This window comes from Homarus americanus, unplaced genomic scaffold, assembly GCF_018991925.1.
Source record: "Homarus americanus isolate GMGI-L3 unplaced genomic scaffold, GMGI_Hamer_2.0 scaffold46583, whole genome shotgun sequence".
Classification (NCBI taxonomy): Eukaryota; Metazoa; Arthropoda; class Malacostraca; order Decapoda; family Nephropidae; genus Homarus; species Homarus americanus.
The window spans coordinates 1,984,488-2,010,848 of NW_024731675.1; the positions used below are offsets into that span (position 1 = coordinate 1,984,488).

General features: G+C 44.8%; 1 protein-coding gene across 1 annotated transcript in view; it reads left to right on the forward strand.

The window, feature by feature from the left end:
• The first annotated feature begins 218 nt into the window (after positions 1 to 218).
• LOC121867651 overlaps positions 219 to 26,361 on the forward strand; it is a 40,486-nt gene continuing 14,343 nt past the window's right edge. The window contains exons 1-20 of the mRNA XM_042367666.1: positions 219 to 286; positions 3,541 to 3,699; positions 4,309 to 4,481; positions 5,818 to 5,919; positions 6,218 to 6,316; positions 16,924 to 17,013; positions 17,283 to 17,423; positions 17,828 to 17,841; positions 18,122 to 18,170; positions 18,524 to 18,646; positions 18,955 to 19,134; positions 19,294 to 19,466; positions 19,599 to 19,692; positions 19,932 to 20,108; positions 21,032 to 21,235; positions 21,356 to 21,463; positions 22,014 to 22,364; positions 23,884 to 24,028; positions 24,169 to 24,326; positions 24,942 to 25,095. Coding sequence (XP_042223600.1) covers positions 3,561 to 3,699; positions 4,309 to 4,481; positions 5,818 to 5,919; positions 6,218 to 6,316; positions 16,924 to 17,013; positions 17,283 to 17,423; positions 17,828 to 17,841; positions 18,122 to 18,170; positions 18,524 to 18,646; positions 18,955 to 19,134; positions 19,294 to 19,466; positions 19,599 to 19,692; positions 19,932 to 20,108; positions 21,032 to 21,235; positions 21,356 to 21,463; positions 22,014 to 22,364; positions 23,884 to 24,028; positions 24,169 to 24,326; positions 24,942 to 25,095 — 2,674 coding nt within the window. The 5' untranslated portion in view covers positions 219 to 286; positions 3,541 to 3,560. The remainder of the gene's footprint in view (positions 287 to 3,540; positions 3,700 to 4,308; positions 4,482 to 5,817; positions 5,920 to 6,217; positions 6,317 to 16,923; positions 17,014 to 17,282; positions 17,424 to 17,827; positions 17,842 to 18,121; positions 18,171 to 18,523; positions 18,647 to 18,954; positions 19,135 to 19,293; positions 19,467 to 19,598; positions 19,693 to 19,931; positions 20,109 to 21,031; positions 21,236 to 21,355; positions 21,464 to 22,013; positions 22,365 to 23,883; positions 24,029 to 24,168; positions 24,327 to 24,941; positions 25,096 to 26,361) is intronic.

Consider the following 26,361-nt stretch of genomic DNA (forward strand, 5'->3'; position numbering starts at 1 on the left):
GGACAGGTAGGTAGATAAGTGGACAGGTAGGTATACAGGTAGGTGGACAGGTAGGTGGACAGGTAGGTAGATAAGTGGACAGGTGGGTATACAGGTGACAGGTAGGATACAGGTGGGACAGGTATACAGGTGGACAGGTAGGAGGAGCGCATGGTTGTAGTATCGGCTGATGGGGGGGGGGGGCGGGGGTGAGAAGGTGAGGTGGTATGACAGAGTGAATCAGTTTATATGAAAGAGTTGAAGGTGGTGGACGGAATCCTTCCTACCTGTCGCGTCATGGCAACAGGTAAGACATACATACATACATACATACATACATATACATAGGTTTCGTGTGGTTTCTGAATGAGAACTGTATAAAGAGAGAGAGAGAGAGAGAGAGAGAGAGTCATATTGAAGAAAATTCAATATTATTTTTACACCCCCGCCACACCACACACACCCTCACAACACACACCCCACAACACACACACACCCTCACCAACACACACCCCTCCACAACACACACCCCAACACACACACACCCTCACAACACACACCCTCACAACACACACACACCTCACAACACACACACCCCTCACAACACACACCCCCACAACACACACACCCTCACAACACACACACCACAACACACACACCCCTCACAACACACACACACACCCCACAACACACACACCCTCACAACACACACACACACTCTCACACAACACACACACACCCTCACAACACACACACCCTCACAACACACACACCACAACACACACACCACAACACACACACCCTCACAACACACACACCCTCACAACACACACACCCTCACAACACACACACACCTCACAACACACACACCCTCACAACACACACACCCACACACACACCTCACAACACACACACCATCACAACACACACACCTCACACATACACCTCACAACACACACACACCTCACAACACACACACCCTCACAACACACACACACCACAACACACACACCCCACAACACACACACCCCTCACAACACACACACCCCTCACAACACACACCATCACAACACACACACCCTCACAACACACACACCCTCACAACACACACCCCCTCACAACACACACACACCCCACACACACACACCACAACACACACACCCCCAAACACACACACCCCACACACACACACCCTCACAACACACACACCCCACAACACACACACCATCACACACAACACACACACCCCTCACAACACACACACCACAACACACACACCTCACAACACACACACCCTCACACAACACACACACACACACACCCTCACAACACACACCCCACACACACACCTCACACACACACCCTCACAACACACACACACCTCAAACACACACACCTCACAACACACACACCACAAACACACACACACCTCACAACACACACACCCTCACAACACACACACCCCACACACACACCCTCACAACACACACACACCACAACACACACACACACCCTCACAACACACACACCCCTCACACACATACCCTCACAACACACACCCCACAACACACACACACCCCACAACACACACACCCCTCACAACACACACACACCCTCACAACACACACACCCTCACAACACACACACCCCACAACACACACACACCTCACAACACACACACACCTCACAACACACACACACACCCCACACACACACCCTCACAACACACACACACCCTCACAACACACACACCTCACACACACACACACCTCACAACACACACACCCTCACAACACACACCCCACACACACCACACACTGCCCACACACACCCCTCACACACAATACCCTCACACACACACCCACAACACACACCCTCTGTACACACCCCCCTCACAACACACACACACCCTCACAACACACACACCCTCACAGCACACACCCCCCCCACACACACCTCACAACACACCACAGTCTCACACACACCCTCACAACACACACCCTCACAACACACACACCCTCACAACACACACACCCTCCCACACACCCACACACACCCCCTCCCTCAACACACACACCCTCAACACACACCCCAGCACACACACACCCCACACCTCACACACCCTCACAACACACACACCCTCACAACACACACACCTCACACAACACACACACCCCCTCACACAACACACACACACCACCCCCTCACAACACACCCTCACAACACACACACCCTCACAACACACCCTCACACACACACCCCTCACAACACACACACACCCTCTGCTTACCTCCCCTTACACCCCCACACCCCTCACACACACCCCCACACACACACACCCCTCACACCACCTCACAACACACACACACACCCTCTGCCCACACACACCCCCCACACACACCTCACAACCCTCACAACACACACACCCCCACAACACACCCCCCACACACACACCCCACACACACCCTCACAACACACCCCCCCACAACACACACACCTCACACCCACACAACACACACCCTCCCCACACACACACCCTCACAACACACACACCCTCACAACACACACCCTCACAACACACACCCACACACCACAACACACACACACCTCACAACACACACACAACACACACCCCCTCTGCCTCACACACACCACACCCTCACACACACACACACACCCCCACAACACACCCCCACAACACACACACACCCTCACACACACACCCTCACACACACACACCAACACACACACCCCACAACACACACACCACAACACACACACCTCACAACACACCCCCACAACACACACACCCTCACAACACACCTCACAACACACACACCTCACAACACACACACACACCTCACAACACACACACCACAACACACCACCCTCTGCCCACACACACCCTCACAACACACACCCTCTGTCACAACACACACACACCCTCACAACACACACCCCAACAACACACACACACCTCACAACACACACACACACACACACACCTCACAACACACACACCCTCACAACACACACACCTCACAAACACACACACCCTCACAACACACACCTCACAAACACACACACCTCACAATACACACACACCTCACACACACACACCACAACACACAACACAACCCTCACCATCACAACACACACACCTCACAACACACACACACACCTCACACACACACCTCACAACACACACCCTCTCAACACACACCCTCACAACACACACACACCCTCACAACACACACCTCACAACACACACACCACAGACAACACCTCACAACACACACCACAACACACACCTTCACAACACACACACACCCTCACAACACACACACCTCACAACACACACACCCTCACACAACACACACACCCTCACACACACACACCTCACAACACACACACACCAACACACACACCTCACAACACACACACCCTCACAACACACACCCTCACAACACACACACCCTCACAACACACACACACCCTCACACCTCATACCCCTATAAAACTCTAAGAATTAACTCCAGATTATGTTACGTGTATTTCCAGGTTGAGAAACAGACTTCACTATGGCGAGAACCAAGGGCGCACCAGGCCGACCTTCCTTGGGGGCGCGTCACAACAACAACAACAACAACAACAACAACAACAACAACAAGAACAAGTCTATGCAGAATGGATTGTACGTTCATTCATCACCACCAAAAGGTTAGGTTAGGTTAGGTTAGGTTAGGTTATGTGAGAGAGAGAGAGAGAGAGAGAGAGAGAGAGTTAAAATTTATATTATTGTTACGCAAATATCATCCAATCAGCAGTAAGATTAGTTCAACATCAACCAATCAGCAGAAAGATGAGTTCAATATCAACCAATCAGCATTAGGAAGGGTTTTGTTGAGCTAACCTTGAATAATAGTAACGTCATTTCACATTAACGATCAGTATAGTGTAAACAAGGCTATTAGGTCCGAATCTCAAGGCCACTGAAGCAGATTTGTGATTGGTGATTAAGATCGTACTTATAAATTTATAGATAAGTTATTAGGTGACAAATGAACTAATTTTATAAGTAACTCAATAATGAATTAAGTGAGTAAGTAATTAACTGCTGGTCTCTAGTTATCAGCCCAATTAGGTGACCGAGGGAGGTAATTGGTGGGTAATTAGTGGTGTTTTACGAGCCACTTAATAACGCCTGGGAAGTGTGTGTGTGTGTATGTGTGTATGTGCGTGACCTTAAACATCCTAGAAAGACCTAGAATGTCCTAAAAGACCTTAAATGCCCTAGAATGCCCTTAAACACCCTACTCTCGCCCCTAGCCCTGAACAGCGACAATGGTCCGGCCTCAGCCAAGATCAGGGAGTACATCAGGGCCGCGGATGTGGAGGCCCTGGAAGAAATTATCCTTCAGGGTCAAGGGTCAAAGCTGGTCAATCAACATGCCACTGACCAGAAAGTCCGGAGCTTCCTTAAGACTGTCCCTTCTTATGTGGTGAGTCCTACAGGTGTCATATAGCTCCTTCTGGTGTCCTTATGAGTTCTCCACACACACACACACACACACACACACACACACACACACGAAAGATACAGTACAATACACATACGATGTATCCTTGGAATACATACATTCATACATACATACATACATACATACATACATACATACATACATACATACATACATACAGGTGGCACTGACTGGCACTTTATGTACAACCCACAAGAGGTTTCGTGGAACTGTGAGTGCCAGGGGTATTGATTGTTGTGAAGGGTGCCAGGTGAGGTTGCCAGGTGAGGTGCCAGGTGAGGGTGCTAGGTGAGGGGTGCCAGGTGAGGGTGCCAGGTGAGGGGTGCCAGGTGAGGGGTGCCAGGAGGGGTGCCAAGTGAGGGTGCCAGAGGGGTGCTGCACAGGTGAAGGGTGCCAAGAGGGTGCCATGGGGTGGTGCGTGGTGGGGGGGTGCCAGGTGAGGGGTGCCATGAGGTGCCATGAAGGGTGCCAGGTGGGGGGGTGCTAGGTGAGGTGCCAAGGAGGGTGTGGAGGAGAGTAAGGTGATATGACACACACACACACACACACACACACACACACACACACACCTTCAAGCGCCAAACACCTGTAATTAAGGTGTAAGTGAGTGGCTACACCTTTGATAGTGTATTAATGAGTTTTTTGTGAGCTCTCTCTCTCTCTCTCTCTCTCTCTCTCTCTCTCTCTCCTAGCGTAAAGTTAGGTTAGGTTAGTGTTACGTTAGGTTAGGTTAGTGTTACGTTAGGTTAGGTTAGGTGCAGTTAATATTAAGGTGAACTAAGGTGTAATATTCAGGTGATGTAATGACTTGATATATTTAATTATGTTGTGTTGTCATATTTGATAATAATAATAATAATGATAATAATAATAATAATAATAATAATAATAATAATAATAATGGGCTCGTGGACACTGTTTGTTGACATTGGTGAATCATTGAGCATCATGGCAACCAGTCAACCAATAGTCATAGGCCACTATTCATGACGTCATATCTAGAGAACCAATAGCGAGTTATATTCCGTGACGGCATCATCTCTTGACCAATCATGAGTGTGTTGATAGGTGAAGTCATGAACCTGCGACCACTCAGAGGCGTGTTTATAACGTGACGTCACTGGTAGCCATAGTATTATTGGCGGGATTCTGTGTACAGTATTTAGTTTCGATGGGTGGGAATTATTATATAAATTGAGGGCGTCTATATACATCTGTCTGTCTGCTTCTCTGTCTCTCTGTATGTTGAAATATACATAATATAACCTAACCTAACCGAGTCTTCTCTGCCCTACAGTCAAAGATAGACCTTCTGCACGACGCGGTAGAGAAGGGGAACTTACGTGAACTCAAAGCCCTTTTAGACCGGAGGAAGCTGGCCCGCTCTAAGGACGCACAGGTGAGATAATTACCTGTAGTGTACCTGTAGTGTACCTGTAGTATATATGGTACAACTGTATTATAACCGAAACACATATATACACTCACCATACACATAGTCTCTGTCACAAATGTCCGCCATATTGTCTCAAGTTCTCCCATGACGCAAGTGTGTTTCATTATCGAGGATTTTACTTGTTTTTTTTAAATGTTTGACTGAATATTTAGTTGTTTTTGTTATAGTTGTTGTAAGTGAGGGTAAAGTAACATCTAAGTAAGGTTTAAGTAATGATAAGTTCTTCTGGTGTTCACTACAGGGCGTGGGTCTACTGCATAAAGCTACAGTTCACGGCCATCGAGATGTGGTTGACTACCTTGTGTCAAACTACCCCGAGACGCTACAAGTCACTGATAATGTGAGTTAATGACACCTGTTGCTGTCTTTACCTGTGTGTTGATCTTGTTCTTGTTCTTCTTGTTTTTGTTCTTGTTCTTCTTGTTTTTGTTCTTGTTCTTCTTTGTTCTTCCAAATCTTCTCCTTCCAATTATTGTTATTTGTTGTTCATATTCTTTTTTTTCTTCGTTGTTCTTCCAATTCTTGTTCTTCCAGTTCTTGTTCTTCTTCTTCTTGTTCTCCCAGTTCTTGTTCTTCTTCTTGTTCTTCTTGTTCTTCTTCTTGTTCTCCCAGTTCTTGTTCTTTCGTTGTTCTTATTATTTTTATTGATCTTTATTCGTCGTCTTCCTGAACATTTAAGCTCCGCCCCTTTGTTTATATCCTCGCATGACGTCATAATGGCGGGCCTCATATACGTACATTTAAGCACCGCCCCTTTGTTTACATCCTCGCGTGACGTCACAATGGCGCCAGGAAGCTCAATAACTATGAATTATTCTTTGATAATCTTAGAGAGACAGACAGGTATGTAGACAGAAAGAGACAGACGTACAGATAGACACAGAGAGACAGACATACAGATAGACAGAGAGCAAGAGAGAGAGACAGTCACAACATTGATCCATTCCTTCATCAGACACTTGACTGCTACCAGACACGTCATATAGCCACCTGTCTACACGTAAACGATAAACTACACCATCACGATCACGTCTTTGTAAACAATGACTCGGTGACGGGTATGTAAACAACATCGTCGGGTTGTTTACTTATATTAGATTTTAAGTTGGTTGACCTCCTTGTGTTTGTGTGGGCGTGAGGGCGTGCGGGCGTGCGGGCGGCAGTACTGATACTGTCTCTCCCGCAGAAGTCGCTGCTGGTGAGGGAGACGTACCACATCTTGGAGACCCTGCTTGAGCTACCCGAGGACCAGCCCACCACGCCCACACACACGCCCACACACACGCCCACACACACGTCCACATCCACCACCCACAGCTCACAGGAGGCGTGGGCGATGACAAGGACGGTGGAGGAGGAAGAAGAGTTACCTCGTCTTAAGGGTTTCGATCCCGTGTCCTTGAGTGATGAGGGTGGCGGGGCGGTGGGCGGCGGGGAGGGTGGTGGTGGCTGGGCGGTGGGCGGCGGGGAGGTGGGTGGCAGGCGTGTATATGAGACCGTTAAGTTAGGTATGAGTGATGGTATGGAGTTCGAGGTTGCTGATTGGTTGGGCAATGATATGAGTGGTTGTTACTCCGACCTTGAGTCTGTACCTCACCCTCGATACCTGGAGGAGGAGAGGCTGGTCTTCTCTCCTCACCTTCATCGTTCCATCGTTCACCTGTTGTCGCGGGGTCGAAGTGGTGGTCTTCCTCGCCTCAACGCCTCGGCAGCCACTATGCCACAACCCAACTCCTCTCCCTCCTCCCCCTCCAACTCCCCCTCCTCCTCCTCCTCCTCCTCCTCCTCCTCCTCCTCCTTCAGCGCCTCGCAACTTGCCGACAGACTCCGCCTCATCGACCACTCCCAGTGTGTCGACAAAGACGCCGTGGAACCCCCCAGTACAAACCGGCGAGCTAACGCGTACTCAAGCCACGTAGAGCGTCTCAATAGGTGTCGGAAACCCCTACCTCGAGGTCTCCAAAGTACACCTCTCACTAAAGCCCTCTATGGTCGACCTCTACCTCGTAACCTCCCCGAGAAACCTCGTTCTGGTCTGACTCGACACACACTCCTGCCGCACATCAAACGACGCCCCGGGAAAGAGCTCCCAGAGTCTCCTTCACCGAGACCCTTGACGCCCACCCCCCTGAGGCTCCCAGTGTCCCCCGCCAGGACCAAGAGCCTGTGGAGGAAGCGAGAGTCCCGCGTCGTCAACAGTGTGGAGGCGACGGAGAGACTTAAAGAAGCTCTCAGTAAGATCCACGACATTGACTCTGACTCTGACGATGATAACACCAAAACCCGTCCACACCTGCCTCACACACCTGCGGGGTCTCCACCAGTCTCCAACACCACAAACCTGCCTCACACACCTGCGGGGTCTCCATCAGTCTCCAGTCTTCAGCCCACGTGTACCCCACCGCCCACGGGTATGGATGGAGAGTCGCCCACGCCGTTACTCACGCCCACACTCATCACCTTGGGGACGGACTCACGGTTCGACAGCCTCAGCCTGAGACCCTTGACTCACACCAGAGAAAATCAAGACCAAGAGGGCGACAACACTTCATCCTCGGGAACCTCAGCTGAGAATTCCCAAATCCCCGAAATTTACACACCTGGTGGCAGACAGTCCACCTCGAGTCTGGCTGAGCTAGAAGTCAAGGAGGACCTTATCTTAGAGTCGTACTCGAAAGCTTCTCCGGCGATGCAGAGGTACATTCGCTATTTATCCTCAAGAATCATCGCGGAAGGTTTTGTGGACCTACAGGGGGTGTACGCCGAGGCCCTACAACGGCACAGGGACAAGGTTGAGATCACCAATATCGTCTATGAACACGACATCACCTTCTGGGCCAGAGTGATCGTGGACGGCGTACTGGAGAAAGTCATCACCTCCCTCACACAATACCAGATGGAAAACAGAGAAGAATCAGATCCTTCAACAAACTCCTCAAGTGTTTACGAAAGCGAATCGAAACCTGTTACACCAGCATCAATATCCAGAGCTCATGTGACCAGAAGACAGCCACCAGGAGAGTCAGGATTCAATAACATAAAGAGAGATTCGAGCGCAACAAGAAGCCGTTCAAGACAATCACACAGAGGACCTGAAAACAAAACAGTGATGATTATAAGAGATGAAGCCTTACTTGAGTTAAGAAGTCAACCTCGTACTCAAACACCCAATGTAGATGAAACTCGAACTCATTCCAGTACATCTTTTGGAAACTCTGAAGTCGCGTTTATAAATTACGTGTCTGAAGATCCTACAAAAACGCCTATAAGTCGATCATTTACACCAAAACAAACTCCTATAGATTACAGAAGTCGAAGCTCCACGTCTATCGTCGAATCTGAGACCAAATCAATGATGGGTAACAGAGGACAGCCGCCAACACCACCTAGAAGACAGTCGAGGGTCTCCAACAAGTCTTCAGGCAGCGAGGCAAACCAAAACAACGAACTCATACAAGAATCAAGACCGAAATCTCTAACAAAAATCAACAGACATCCTTCCAGCAAATCCAGATCTCCTTCCAGCAAATCCAGATCTCCTTCCAGTAATTCTAGAGGTCCGTCTCCTGTAGTTATCAAGGAATCCAGATCCCAAGACATGATAAGTGACAACACACATTCACCGAAGAGACCCTCAAATCGATCTCACATTCCGGAACAAACTCCTTTACTCACAGACAGACAGACCAGAATGTCTAATGTAGAAACCCAACAGCCAAGAATGATGATTTCTACGAGACGATCTCCAGATGAAGCTACGAGACAAACAGGCAGTGAGAGAGAGACATTATCTCATCCACCACAACGAGATGAACACACCCTTAGTGAGATAACCAAACACAGCATCTCTCAAGAGGTTAGGATCCCGTTCTCTGATGACCCTGGCCAGACAGTGGGGGAACTTATGTTTCACTCTCGCCCACCATCAGGAGTCCAGGTGTCGTTTGGATCCAGTGAGGTGTTGTCTATAACCTCAGGTACACATGGTCGACTTTCTTCAGGTGGTCCCTCTTCTTCAGGTAGTTCCTCTTCTTCAGGTTCCTCTGGTCAGAATGCAGTGGTGGGGACTAAATTACCTTCATCCCAAACTCAGCTTTCTTCCTCTTTACCTCAATCATCAAGTCTAACTGAATTAGACGAATTGGTTGGAAATTTGAGAAGCTTGTTTGCTACCCCATCTCCCGCGGGGCTCTCAGTATCCGCGGGGCCCTCAGTATCCACGGGGCCCTCAGTATCCGCGGGGCCCTCAGTATCCGCGGGGCCCTCAGTATCCACGGGGCCCTCAGTATCCACGGGGCCCTCAGTATCCACGGGGCCCTCAGTATCCACGGGGCTCTCAGTATCCACGGGGCCCTCAGTATCCGCGGGGCCCTCAGTATCCGCGGGGCCCTCAGTATCCGCGGGGCCCTCAGTATCCGCGGGGCCCTCAGTATCCACGGGGCCCTCAGTATCCACGGGGCCCTCAGTATCCACGGGGCCCTCAGTATCCACGGGGCCCTCAGCTCAAAACACAATGACCAAAGACACACCTGAAATAAATGAACCACGAACCCAAACCTCAGACGAACCAAAAGACCAACTCACAAGACCTCAAGTTGGTTCACCATTCACGAAACACCGACCACATGATCTGAACCACTCCAAGATATCACCAGCGGATGATTCAGGTCACGGATCATCAGAGAACATGAACAGCTTAACGAGTGTCGGGTCGAATGGTAGTTTAGCATCAGCAGCGGAGGATAATGGTAAGGAAAAGAAGAAATACTCAACTCTGGATATGTTTTCCTCATTCCATAGTCGAGATGAGTTTATTAATCAGGATGAATCACCAAGTATGACCTCACGTGAACTCCGACGACTCTTCCGTTCACCAGGCTTCGGTTTTGGGGGGTTTAAACGCTACAACAAGTCACCAAGTCCGACTTTTGGTGAACTAGAAGCAGTGGCAGAGTACGTGCACTCGGGTTATGTAAAGGAGAATACTGTACTCGCCTCCTCTAAAATTCACCAACATGACTCCAAGGACTCGGCCTCATAGATTACATGTACTCACGACATCCTCTTATTTGAGTCCCGGTGTAGGGGGGGGGGTGGGGTGGTCCTTGTTCACCTGTTTATACTCACAAACTCACAAATATAAGATAATTTATAGACAGATGTTTGCGTTGTGTGTGTGTGTGTGTGTGGGTGGTCCTTGTTCACCTGTTTATACTCACAAACTCATAAATATAAGATAATTTATAGACAGGTGTTTGCGTTGTGTGTGTGTGTGTGTGTGTGTGTGTGTGTGTAGAATTCCCTTACAGATATATATACGGATGGGATTATGTACGTACAGTATACCTATCATGTATATATATATATGAGATAGTGTACATATATGTATATATATATATATATATGTTTTATTCACATATAGACAAATAGTTCCTAGACAACTGTGCCTTATATAATAGAACCTGCTCAAGAAATTACACTATATAACTCACAAGGTATCGGTATAATCGCTCCTATATGTAGTAATTAGACATATGTAGACACACCTATGGAGAGACAGCCAGTAGGTGTTACCGTGATGTTGAACTCTCGATATATCCCCGAACCAGTATATTGGGTTCTAATCCTAGGCTAAGGAATTCGGTGCCTTGTGATTGGAATATATGGGTTCCTAGTTGACCTATGATTGGGTTCTAATCACCACAAGGAGCTAATCTGTGATAGTGTGTGTGTGTGTGTGTGTGTGAGTATGTGTGTGTGTGTGTGTGTGTGATTGTGTGTGATTGTGTGTATATTTGTGTGTATATGCGTGTGTACCAATATAAAATCCTCCAACATGGCATACACACACATGACTACATACATAACATACACACATATGTTAAGTGTAAGTGTCCACATGTGTGTATTGCTAGGCACTTATGCACGTGTTTACTCACTAATATTTACTTAAAACGATGCTTACCTCACTTATCATACACGTTAACTTAAGAGCTACTTATGTGGGAAAGGAAGCAACCCGCATCACTTGTTGTGTGTGTGTGTGTGTGTCGTTTTCTATAACCAAAATGGCGGTCATATTGTATTGAGACTATACCATTAATTAGATACACTTTATTAACACAATAATTAAGAGAATGTTGAAATAATAATAACAACAACAACAACAACAACAATCATACACGTGTGGTCGTAATACATGACTGTGTATTTACATGTATACCAAGATAAACCCTTGTATGTTTTCAAGTATACATGAACTTATGTATTATTGATATTTTCTTTAAATAAATACAAAATATTGATAAGTTATTTAACTGACCTTATAAAACTAACAACATACATTACGTACACACTGTTACGTACACACGATTATGTACACACGGTTATGTACACACGGTTATGTACACACGGGAAGGTTAAGTTACGTGTCAAGTCTGTAGTGATGATTATACAACCGTGTCTTGTAATAATGGTGAGGTGTAGTGAGGGGAGGGAGGGAGGAGGATATTAAGGGAAAGAGGCAGAAACAGACAGTCACAAACAGATAGACAGACAGACAGAACCAAACAGACAGACAGACAGAACCCAAACATATAAGGTGCCAAATTGGATGGGTTGGTGAGTGCCAAGGTGGGTGGCACTGCCCTGGAGGTTATACATTATTTATGGCTATTGAGTGAATGGCTGGCGGTACTGTGTGTTGAGAGGGAGGGGTGAGAGGGGTGAGGGGGAGGGAGAGAAGGAGGGAGACGGGGAGGGAGGGAGTGAGAGGGGGAGGGAGGGGACGGGGAGAGAGAGGGGGAGGGAGACTGGCAATAGTATTTCCACCTGTTGTAATAATAATAATAATAATAATAATCTCAACTCAATATTTCGCAACGATTCGGAATATTAAATAAAAACGTCTTCCTTTTAAAGCACTTAACGAATATTCGAGTAGAAACAAATCATTATTCCAATCCCTTAAAGTGACTTCGATTCTTCAAACACGACACTCAATGGAAGTTAAATTGCTATGACTGGGTTTTTTTTTAGTAATAAATCTAAGTGTATAATTACTTGAACTTTTAGCTGTTTTAAGTAAGTGCATGTTTGGATGACGTGGAAGAGTTTAAGAGGAAGTCGATGCCGTGGCCAGAATCAGAACACAGCGGTGGTCATGACTACGATGTAAACAAACATTGCCAAGGCGTGGTTCAAAGGCGTATTTTCTCCCCCCAGGATGAAGTACGACGCGTGTTAATTTATTATCACTAACGAAATATTTCACAACAAATCTTAGAGTTTATTGAACTTATTTAACTTATAATAAACGTAAATAATATAATACTTAAACTAGTTGGATTATTTTAAGTCATTTTAGCTTAGATTTGAAGATATTTGAACTTTATATTATGGGAAATCAATAATGTGAAGCTACTCGATCTTAGTTCATCCTGGAGGGAAAAAAATGAATACCAGGAAGGTCCATGTATACACCCACCAGTATGTATATTATGTATGATTCTTTAAAACATACATAACTCATACATATTACCTTGTATACTATAGGGTTTAGGTATATTTGTATTTCTTTATATACTTAAGATAATTTTTGTATACGGAGAAGTGTATACGAGTGTGTGTGTATTTTTTTAATTATTTAATTGATATGTATAGTGTATGGTATGGTTTATGTATATGCTGTAATAAGGCATTTTCATACATACATACATACATACATACAAACATACATACATACATACATGGTTTATTTATCGCCAATGCAGAATTCTCTCTCTCTCTCTCTCTCTCTCTCGCTATAGTGAACCCTGATCTAGCCCTCTTACGCTCGGTTTAGGCTATAACTCAACCCTGATATAACCAGCTGTCATGCGAGGCGAAACAATAATAAGTCCGGGTCACAAAATAGAGAATTGGTTGGAAATGGGTTCTTAGTTACTTTCCAAGACACTTATCCTAGTTCCGGGTCGTGTAGTGGCTGTTAGGGGTCACATTTCCGGGTTGTGATGTTGTTATACAGGTCATCTTAACTTTAAACGATTTTGCCATCCTGATTTTAAACCTAATCTAACCTAACCTGACTTGACCTAACCTGACCTGACTTGACCTAACCTGACTTGACCTAACCTGACCTAACCTGACTTGACCTAACCTGACTTGACCTAACCTGACCTGACTTGACCTAACCTGACCTGACCCCTTTTGTTCTCCTCGTTACGCTCTTGTCATTGAGGTAATTTGCATCACGGCTGAAGCAATTGGTGTAATCATTGCTTCATGTGACGTTAGAGCGTAGTTAAAGCAGCATGAAGGAATTCTCTCATAGTAAAGGACACACATACATACATACACACACATACAACATACATACATACACGCACTCCACACACAGCACATACATACACACTAGACTCTACACACGCACATACACAACACGCGCACTTACTCATATACTTGCACACACACACACACACACACAACACGCGCACTTACTCATATACTTGCACACACACACACACACACACACACACACACACACACACACACACACACACACACACACACACACACACACACACACTGTCACTATGTTGAAATGAACTGTAGTTTGAGCTGATCCCCATCTAAGTTACTATATGTCTTATTTGTGTCACTTATGTCACTTGTATATTATTTGTAATTCGTAACCCATTCCCCAAATATGTAACTGTATATTTTCAGCCTTCTGGCTGCCAAGCTTTCAATAAACCGTTAATTATTATTATTATTATTATTTACACACACACAACACGCGCACTAACTCACACACACACACACACACACAACACGCGCACTAACTCACACACACACACACACACACACACACACACACACACACAAAACGCGCACTTACTCACACACACACACTATCTTAACTACCTCCCCCTCCCCAACGCTCAAATATGAACCAATAACTAGAACATTTCGCATAACAGCTGCCTGGTTTAGTACTGAACTAATAATGACCCACTTTTTACTCATTTTACGACTAATCTAATCCAACCCCACCAACCACACCCCCTCCACCCCACCCCACACCCCCCCACCACACCTCCACTCCACCACACCCCACTCCACCACATCCCCCCACCACACCCCACCCACCAACCCCCTCCACCACACCCCACCCACCACCCCCACCAACCCACCCCACCCACCACACCACCACCACACCCCCACCCCCACCCCACCCACCACACCCCACTCCACCCACCCCCACCCACCACACCCCACCCACCACACCCCACTCCACCACATCCCACCCACCACACCCCACCCACCACACCCCACCCACCACACCCCACCCACCACCCCCTCCACCACACCCACCCACCACACCCCACTCCACCACACCCCACTCCACCACACCCCACTCCACCACACCCCCCCACTCAACCACACCCCACTCCACCACACCCCACCCACCACCCCACCCACCACACCCCCACTCCACCACACCCCACCCACCACACCCCACCCACCACACCCACCCACCACACCCCACCCACCACACCCCACCCACCACACCCCACTCCACCACACCCCCCCACCCCACTCCACCACACCCCACCACACCCCCACTCCACCACCCCCCCACCACACCCCACCCACCACACCCCCACCCACCACACCCCCACCCACCACACCCCACTCCACCACACCCCACTCCACCACACCCCCCACTCCACCACACCCCCACTCCACCACACCCCACTCCACCACACCCCCCACTCCACTACACCCCCCACCACACCCCACTTAACCTAACCTGACACATTCTCACTCCTACGATAGTTTACGGTTTCTAAGACGACAACGTAAAAACAGAGGGCTAAGAGAGTGTATTTAAGGTCGCTGTGAGAAATACTGACGTGTAGAAAAAACTATTGTCGTGACTAAACTAACACACGTTCACCCACTTCTGGCGGTAATTTGACTAGAGATATGTTTATTGACAGTAAATGACAGGTAAGTTGACGCACCTGTCCACTAGAGGGCGTAGATATGTTTGTAGAAATAGAGGAAATTCTGTAGATATTGTAGACTTGTAGTACTCACATGTGTACTAATTTATACTTGTACTCTGGGATTTGTACTTAATTTGGTTTTATTTATATATAACCATACGAACATACATACATACGTACATATATATATACACAGACATACATTTAAATATCTACATACGGACAAGGACAGACAGAGAGAAAAAAAAGAGAGAGAGAGAGAGAGGGGGGGTGACACACACTCTAGCAGTCAATATTGATACACCTTCAAAGTCATCAACATAGAGACTCTCACCTGGTGCACTAGGTCAGGTGAGGGAGGAAGGAGGGAGAGGGTAAGGGGGGTGGGAGGGAAGGAAGAGGGCAGTAGAGAGGGGCAGAGAGGGAGGAGGGGAATAAGAAGGAGGAGGGCAGTAGGGAGGGAGGAGGGCAATAGGGAGGGAGGGAGCAAGGAGGAATGAGGGAGGGAGGGAGGAAGGAGGGAGGGAGGGAGGGAGGGCCAGAATAAGGTAGGTCATGTGTGGTGCCAGGGAATGCCACCTTAGATACAGGTCACAACAAAGTGCCACTCAGACACACATAAGGAGGGCGGCTGAAAGTGTGTCGCTCTCTCTCTCTCTCTCTCTCTCTCTCTCTCTCTCCCTCTCTCTCTCTCTCTCTCTCTCTCTCTCTCTCTCTCTCTGCCCAGACCACCCAGGAGGTCATTGAGGCTGACAAATGATGGATGACCTCCTTGGTTAACAAGTAGAGAGAGAGAGAGAGAGAGAGAGAGAGAGAAAGAAGAAGAAGAAGAAGAAGAAGAACACAAACAAGAAATAGAGTGAAAAGTAGAGTTAAGTAGAGTTAAGTAGAGATAAAGTAGAGTTAAGTAAATGTGTGCCTTGTCTCCCACCAGGATGGCCGTTCACCTCTACACTACTGTGCCGCAAGTCGTCTACCTGATGATATGTATAAAGTACTGTGTGAAGCTGTCGAGGATACACAGGTGAGGTGATTGTGGTAGTTGTGGTAGTAACTGATGATGGTAGTTGTGGTAGTTGTGGTGGTTATTGATGCTGGAAATGTTTTGTACGGTCGCTGGAAATGTTCAAAGAATGTGGAATGGTCGCTGGGGAGTGTTCGAGCGTTCCTATCTATTCAATGTTCCACGCTCATGTAAACAATCAGTAGTAGTAGTAGTAGTAGTAGTAGTAGTAGTAGTAGTAGTAGTAGTAGTAGTAGTAATAGTAGTAACAGTACCTCCCCCACCTTCAGGTAGAGGACAATAAGGGCAAGACAGCGGCTCACTATATGGCCCACCCAGAGGATATACGTCACGTCACCAAGCGGTCTGGCAGTAAAGGAAGCGGTGGTTCCAAGGGCAAGCGGAGGACTCCACAGAAGAGGAACTCCCCTGTGAGCAAGATCACGACCCCACCGAAGAGAGAAGGTGGGTGTGTGGGGGATGGGGGGTTAGTTTGTGTGTGGGGGGGTGTCTGTCTGTCTGTCTGTCTGTCTTGTTTATTTGTGTCTGTGTTTGTCTCTTGGTTTTCATTCTGCGTCTGTCTGTCTATGGCTGTTTCCTTGTCTCTCTCTCTCTCTCTCTCTCTCTCTCTCTCTCGCCATTGTTTACGAAGGCCTACCAGATGTATAATAACCTTCTTCTCTCAGGTATGAACATCACTATGATTACCAGATCTGGATTCTGACCAGGACCTCCCCAAAGCTGGAACTAGTTAGTAATTTGGATGGTGAAGAATACAGATTACTAAAAGAGACGAAACCACATAAAGTCAGGCGGTTCTTGAATCTTGTTCTAGGATGATGGTAAAGAGTGAGGCAGTTCTTGAATCTCGTTCTAGGATGATGGTAAGAAGTCAGGCAGTTCTTGAATCTCGTTCCTGGGATGATGGTAGAAGTGGGGAGTAGTTCTTGAATCGTTCTAGGATGATGGTAAGAGTCAGGCAGTTCTTGAATCTCGTTCCCAGGATGATGGTAAGAGTCAGGTAGTTCTTGAATCTCGTTCCTAGGATGATGGTAAGAGTCAGGCAGTTCTTGAATCTCGTTCCTAGGATGATGGTAAGAGTCAGGTAGTTCTTGAATCTCGTTCCCAGGATGATGGTAAGAGTCAGGCAGTTCTTGAATCTCGTTCCTAGGATGATGGTAAGAGTCAGGTAGTTCTTGACTCTCGTTCCTAGGATGATGGTAAGAGTCAGGTAGTTCTTGAATCTCGTTCCTAGGATGATGGTAAGAGTCAGGTAGTCCCAAGATGATGGTAAGAGTTTGTTCCGCCATTCTGATACGTGATAAACAAAGTAGTTATCTTAATGTAATCTTGATATAACTACATCTATTGTTAATATATCATAATGTGGGTGATAACCACACCATCTATTGCCAATATAAACACCAACCACACCATCTATATAACACCAACCACACCATCTATTGCTAATATAAACAGCATAGGACCCAGTACAATACCTTTAGGAACCCCGTTGTTGTCACCCCCACAGACCAAGATCAAGGAGGTACACCAAGCGGCTCTCAACGGTGACATGGAGACCCTGGACGCTAAGGTGGATCAGCCTGAGATCCTCATTGCTAAGGATCAGAACGGTCTTAATCCTCTACATAAGGTATTGGATCCTATTATTTGTGGGATTACGGGGATTTGGTATGCCTTTTGTGGGATTGGATACCTTTTGTGGGGTCTGATATGATTAATTTGTGCCCTTGTGTGATTTCTACCGTCTCTTGCCCTCAACACATCAACCAACCTAACCCATTATAGCCATTGCCCATTCTTGCCTTAATACATACCACATCTCAGGGCAATATGACGGCATTTTAGTCGATAATACAAAGCCTTTTTTATATAATACCTTCCCCACAAACTCAAATCTTCCCTCAACCTAACCATTGCCCATTCTTGCCCCCGTTACAGGCTGCAGCTTTGGGCAATATGGAGGTGGTTGAATGGATAATACAGAAGAACCAATCCACTATATACACCCAGGATAGGAAGGGTAGGACGCCTCTATTCTACGGTGGATTAGCGAAGGACGGAGGAGAGGTCTACAACTTGTTACTGAAGAGTGGGTCTGATCCTACTCATGTTGATAAGGTGAGTGGGGTGGGTGGGTGGGCTGGGTGAGTGGGTGGGTGTATGGGGTATTGTATAAGTGTATGATGAATTGTATAAGTATATAGCATGTGTATAGAGGTTGTATCAGTGTATAGCGAGTGTATACAGCCACTGACATATACATACACTCTCCTACAGTATAATAAAACAGCTGAACATTACCGCTACAAACCCTCGGAGATGGACCTCGGGGTGGTGTATGAATCACTGTCGGCACCGAGGGCGGGAGGATCTACTTTGGATATTCCGTCGGGCCAATCCAGAGGTCCGTCTAATCAGAACTCTCGGGCGCCCTCCAGGACCAATGGCAGGTGAGAGAGAGAGAGAGAGAGAGAGAGAGAGAGAGAGAGTTCAGACTCCCCTCTAGATATACTGTATAAATATCTATTAATATGTATGTATCTATCTTTCTCACTATCTCACTATCTCACTATCTTCCACAGGTCTCTTAACCCAAGTAGGAAAAACTCACTCGGTAGTGATAACAAGAAGAACAAGAAAGGCGTACACAACAAGTCCAGGAGAAACAGTCATAAGGTGAGTTATGTGTACATGTATACTTACACAGATGTACATACACATATATGTATACTTGGAGTGACGTACATAAACAAATACACATATCATATATACATTCATAGATAGATACACTCATATACATACATACATACATACATACATACATAGATTTGCAGATATAAACTGTACTTTTTTCACTTTTGTACTCATATAAGCACATGTACTCATCCTCCCCCGTACTCTAACTCTCCCTCCAGAATGAGTACAAGGATCTCAAGGACGTCACGGACAAGGATATTGAAAAGTACATACGGGATGGGGACGTGGAAAGCTTAGAGTACGTGATCCTTTCTGGACGTGGGTCGGACTTGCATGGAAGGTCCTCTTGGAATGAACAAGTCCGTCGATTCCTCAAAAAAGTCCCTGGTTATGTGGTAAGTCTTTAAATAATCCCTAAAAAAATCCCTAGAAGTCCCTAATTATGTGATCTTTTAAAAAATCCCTAAAAAAGGTCCCTAGTTATGTTATAAATCCCTAAAAATCCCTAAAAAGGATCTTGCTATATTTTAAGTAGGTCAAGACGATACATTAATCTCTATCTGTTATAAGAAGACGAGGCCATATCTTTAACCTTCAATTCTTTATTAAAAAAAACAAAATAATAACGATATTGGCGCCAGAAAACGATTAAAAACAACACTAATGACAGGCTCCAACACCACACGTCCAGGGAGGAAGAGGATCACATTCAAGATTGGACCACAGATAAAAAACTTACCATCGTGATTGGTCAGCAGATAAGAGCCCCACACTTTCTGATTGGTTGTAAGATTATAAGTGAAGTAATTATCATAAACTCCAGACTCCCCCGAAGTGGTAATAACAGATCACTGGAGAATGTAAATATTGAAAGAAGTCATATTTATTTATTTTTTACGGTTTCTTGGAATGTTAGGTGTTTTTTCTTGGTATAATACTTGATATACGAGTATGATAGTGAAGTATGATGTCTTGTGTGGTGGTGTGATGTTTATTGTGTCTCGTGGTGTTGTTGATGTTCTTTTGTTTTGTGGTTCATCTGGTCTTATACTGTATATGCGATGTTGTTTTGTTTTATTAGGGTTTTAGAGAGAGAGAGAGAGAGAGAAAGAGAGAGAGAGAGAGAGCAGTATATTACCCTCATTTATACATAATAGAACATTAGCAACACTGTAACGCCACTTCACTCCCTCCCCTCCCCCCCCTTCTCCACCCTGGTGTTGGTAGCACTGTTTGGTAGCCTTGAACTTTTCCTCCCTCACTCTCCCTCTCCCTCACTCTCACCCTCCCCCCACTCACCCCTCTCTCTCACACTCAGGAGAAGATCACCTCACTACATGAAGCAGCAGCTAAGGGCGACGTACGGACGGTCAAACGCCTGACGAAGGACAATGACAAGCTGGCGATGGCTCGAGGCAAAGATGGCGCCGTGGCTCTCCATCTGGCAGCTGGTTCAGGCAACACACAGATGGTTAAACACCTCCTGAGTCTATATCCAGATGGTGTTAGTGTAGAAGACCAGGTACGTACATACATACATACATACACATACATACATACATACATGATAATTGTAATAAATATATGTGACCTCTGATAGTATTGACCTCTCTGACCTCTCTGACCTTTGACCTCTCCACAGAATGGTCGTACGCCGCTGCACTACGCCGGGCTAACAGGTGCCAAGGAGAGTCAAAACGTGTATGACCTCTTGTTACGGGAGGGTGCCAGCGAGGGTGCCCAAGACCTGGTGAGTGCCAGAGAGAGAGACCTGATTAGTGTGCTTGTTATTGTTGTTGTTATTGCTATTATTATTATTATTATTATTATTATTATTATTATTATTATTATTATTATTATTATTATTATTATTATTATTATTATTGTTGTTGTTGTTATTACAGTATCTAAGCTTACAGTACACGGTAAGCTTGACCTTATTCTCGACAGTAAAAGCTTAAAGGTGTCCCTCCCCTAATTGACCTTAACCTAACCTAACCCTTAGAACAGGGACCCATTAATATACCGACTATTAAGACAGGTCGCTTATAAGTTATTAATACGAACTTAATAACAAAACTCTACTTTAATATTTGTTTTATAAGTGTTAAGTAACTTAGTAGTGTTGTGTTTACTTATTAGTGTCTTGAAAATATTAACTCTGTACTTAACTCGTCTTGTCTGTCTGTCTGTCTTTCTGTCTATCTGTCTGTCTATCTATATATCTATCTATCTATCTATCTTATATTCCACCTATTCATTTGACCTCCTGTGACCTTTGACCTGACCTGACCCACCAGGATGGCCACACCGCGGAAGAATACCTCAAATCCCCGAACAAAATAAACGCAGAAAACTACATCTCGAGCCAATCCAGAGGGCCATCTAGAGGGCCATCCAGAGGGCCATCCAGAGGGCCATCTAGAGGGGCATCTAGGAGTGATTCCCATGGCCCATCTAGAGCTGCAACTCCTAGAACTAGTGCTGAGAGAGATGAGGATGTAGACAAGGCCATTACTGCTGCTGAGGATGATGAGAACTATTCACCTTTAAGTGATTTGATTATGCAGGGTGATGGAGTCAAGCTCGTAGGACAGTCATCTCGGGATCCTGACGTCAATGAGTTCCTTGAAAAAGTCCCACGATACCTGGTAGGATTCTAGAGCATGGTATCTTATTTTTTATACCCGTCCTTGTGTTTAGTTAACTCCTTTTGTGTTTGTCTGTCTGGGTTTTGTAATATATGTTGTGGTTTTGTGGCTTTCTATTGGCTGTTGTCTTTGTATAGTAATTTTAACGTTTCCTATTGGCTGTTGTCTTTGTATAGTAATTTTAACGTTTCCTATTGGCTGTTGTGTTTGTATAGTAATTTTAACGTTTCCTATTGGCTGTTGTCTTTGTATAGTAATTTTAACGTTTCCTATTGGCTGTTGTCTTTGTATAGTAATTTTAACGTTTCCTATTGGCTGTTGTCTTTGTATAGTAATTTTAACGTTTCCTATTGGCTGTTGTCTTTGTATAGTAATTTTAACGTTTCCTATTGGCTGTTGTCTTTGTATAGTAATTTTAACGTTTCCTATTGTTGCTGTAATTTTAACGTTTCCTATTGGCTACAGTAATTTTAACGTTTCCTATTGGCTGTTGTCTTTGTATAGTAATTTTAACGTTTCCTATTGGCTGTTGTCTTTGTACAGTAATTTTAACGTTTCCTATTGGCTGTTGTCTTTGTATAGTAATTTTAACGTTTCCTATTGGCTGTTGTCTTTGTATAGTAATTTTAACGTTTCCTATTGGCTGTTGTCTTTGTATAGTAATTTTAACGTTTCCTATTGGCTGTTGTGTTTGTATAGTAATTTTAACGTTTCCTATTGGCTGTTGTGTTTGTATAGTAATTTTAACGTTTCCTATTGGCTGTTGTCTTTGTACAGTAATTTTAACGTTTCCTATTGGCTGTTGTGTTTGTATAGTAATTTTAACGTTTCCTATTGGCTGTTGTGTTTGTATAGTAATTTTAACGTTTCCTATTGGCTGTTTTTGTGTGTGTGTCGTAGTTTAAAGAAGTCATATATACGTGTGTTCGTGTGTCGTAGTTCGTAGGATGTTGTAAATTCACCAATTTTGTGTTGTGTAAATGTGTAAATTCACGTGTTTTGTAAATATTCTTGTCCAGGTTAAGTCATATTTACAGCAAGTTTGTAAACAGCAAAATTTTAAATGGATATGACCTCTAGTTTAAACATGTAAACAACAGCTTTGTAAATGAGCATGTCAGCTTAAACACCTAAGGTAAAGCTTAATAATTGCATTTTCTTTTACAGATATACACTTAACCACTTGTAAATAACCAGGACATGCTCAGAGTACGTGTAAATTACATCTTAGAAATGTAAATCATGTTTTTTTACAAAGTTGTGTTGGATAAGTTGATAAATCACTCACAAGAATATGCAATTAGTGTCTTAACTACCCTGTAAACAAGTAAACAAGCCTTAACTACCTAGTAAACAGACGTAAACAACCACTAATCACACAAATATACCTCACAACCAAACCCCCCTCAAAAAAACATACAATTAATGTCCTAACCACCTAATAAACAATGTAAACAAACCTTAACTACCTTGTAAAGAGAGGTAAAAACCCACTAACAACCGAACTACCCAATTGCAGGAGTCTATTGAGGAACTACATAAGGCAGCGGAGGAAGGGGAGACAAGAAAGGTTATGGGGCTTTTGGACACGCGGAAGAAAGCTTACACCAGAGACGCCAACCATTGCAATATTCTCCACAAAGCTGTAGTCTACAGTCACACAGGTGAGAGATGAGAGAAAGGGGGGGGGAGGGAAGTGAGAGAAGAGGTGAGAGAGAGAGAGAATCCCAACCCAAAACAACATAAGAATCAACCAACCAATCACAACCCTCCTAATATTACAATAACTCCGCCCACATTTCAGGTCTGGCCGAATCCCTGAGCCGGAAATACCCTGAACTGATCCACCAAGAGGACCTGGCTGGCCGGACACCCTTACACTACTCTGGTACCCTAAGGGACGAAGGGCACCTCTACCACACACTACTGGACGCTGGAGGAGACGAGACGCGCAAAGATCAGGTCTGGTTTTGGATTTTCTTGTTTTGAATTTTTTGGGTTGATAGGGATTTTTCGGGGGTACTTAAGGGATTTTAGTGAGATTTTAAGTAATTTTTAGGGCTGTGGGGATTTTAGAGTTATGTAAGGAATTTTTAGGGGATTTTCTACGTAATTTTTAAGTATCTGGGGAATTTAAGGGATTTTAGGGAGTTGATTTAAATTAATCCCATATTTAACTTCCCTAGATAAGGATTTAGGTCTAGTACTTAATTCTGTTGGTCTTTAAAAGGTCTGTGAGGATTTTAAAGACTAATATTATAGACCTGAGATAAATTTTAACTCGACCTTAAATCCTTATCTGGTCGACCTTAAATCCTTATCTGGTCGACCTTAAATCCTTATCTGGTCGACCTTAAATCCTTATCTGGTCGACCTTAAATCCTTATCTGGTCGACCTTAAATCCTTATCTGGTCGACCTTAAATCCTTATCTGGTCGACCTTAAATCCTAATCTGGTCGACCTTAAATCCTTATCTGGTCGACCTTAAATCCTAATCTGGTCACAGCCTTGGAGACATTTTTACCCTTAAATTTAGGGTCATACAACTAACAAGGCCCTCTCTCACCCTCACGCAGTTTGGTCACACTGCTGAGGATTACTTCAAGGACCCAGACCTTTTGACTGATTGGGACCTGAAGAAGGAGTTGGAGGAGGGACTGAGCAATCAGGTCCCTCCTACCAGACCAACGGGAGAGAGTAGGGGCCGACCTTACACCAAGGGCAGCGAGGGTAAGTCTGAATATTGAATGACCCTTATTTCTATGCATGTTGGTGGAGTATTAGCCTCTATTGGCCCTTCAAAACTAACAATAGCCCTTAGAAATAATTAATAGCTCTTGGGAAGCCCTTATTAAATCCTGAAAAGCCCTTAGGTGAATTGCCAGCCTTTACAGATATTAAGAAATAAATACTAACCCTAAATAATGAATTCTTTAAAGCCCCTAGGAACCAATCGAGCGTTGTAACAGCCCTGGATAGACCTTAATTACCCCTGAATGTGAGATTTGAAGGTCCAGTCATTCTAATTATCCTTATTGCCTTCTTTCGCTTCTTAAAAAATGAAGAAAAAACAATCACACAGGAAGCAAAACTGACAATAAAAACAAGAATAAGCACAAAACATAATAAACAGGACAATAAATATAGAGAAATGGATAAAACACAGGAAACAAGATATAGAGAAAGTGATACAAAACAGAATAAAGATGAGGAAAATCAGATACACAGGAGAAAACGAATAAGAATGAAATATAAAAAATTAAAGAAAATGGGTTTAGATACGACAGAAAATCACATCAAAGAAAACGAATATTTATTAACGTTAACTAAACAATATCAGACCCCAAACTATAACAATATTAAAAAAACAAGAAATAAAGAAAAGAAGAGGAGAAGACGGTTGATAATGATGAAGAGGAGGAGAGAGAGAAGAAGAGGAAAGAGGAAGAGAAGAAACGAGAGGAAGAGAAAGTGCAGAGGAGGAAGGAGGAAGAGAAAGGGGAATAAACGTAAATTAACTGGTCCAAGAATGATAGCTATAAAGAATAAGAAAATAGCGAATTACGAGAAGAAGAAGAAGAAGAAGGAGATAATAAACGAGGAGAAGGAGAGAATAAACAAGAAGAAAACAAAGAATCAAGACAAAGAAAATGATAAAACAAATACGAAGAGAAATGAAGAGAAAGAAACTCAAATAAAAGTGAGAATGAAGCAAAACTTAACGAAGACAAGGTTAAAGGAAATGATAAAGAAGAGAAATGGGAAAAGAATGAATAATTATGGCATAGAGAAAAGGGAATTAGTCTCAAGATAGTATATGAACGAGAGCCAATCAGCAGCTTTCTTCAACTTCTCAACCGGCCAATCAGCAGCTTTCTTCAACTTCTCAACCGGCCAATCAGCAGCATTCCTTAGCTTCCCAACCGGCCAATCAGCAGCATTCCTTAGCTTCCCAACCGGCCAATCAGCAGCATTCCTTAGCTTCCCAACCGGCCA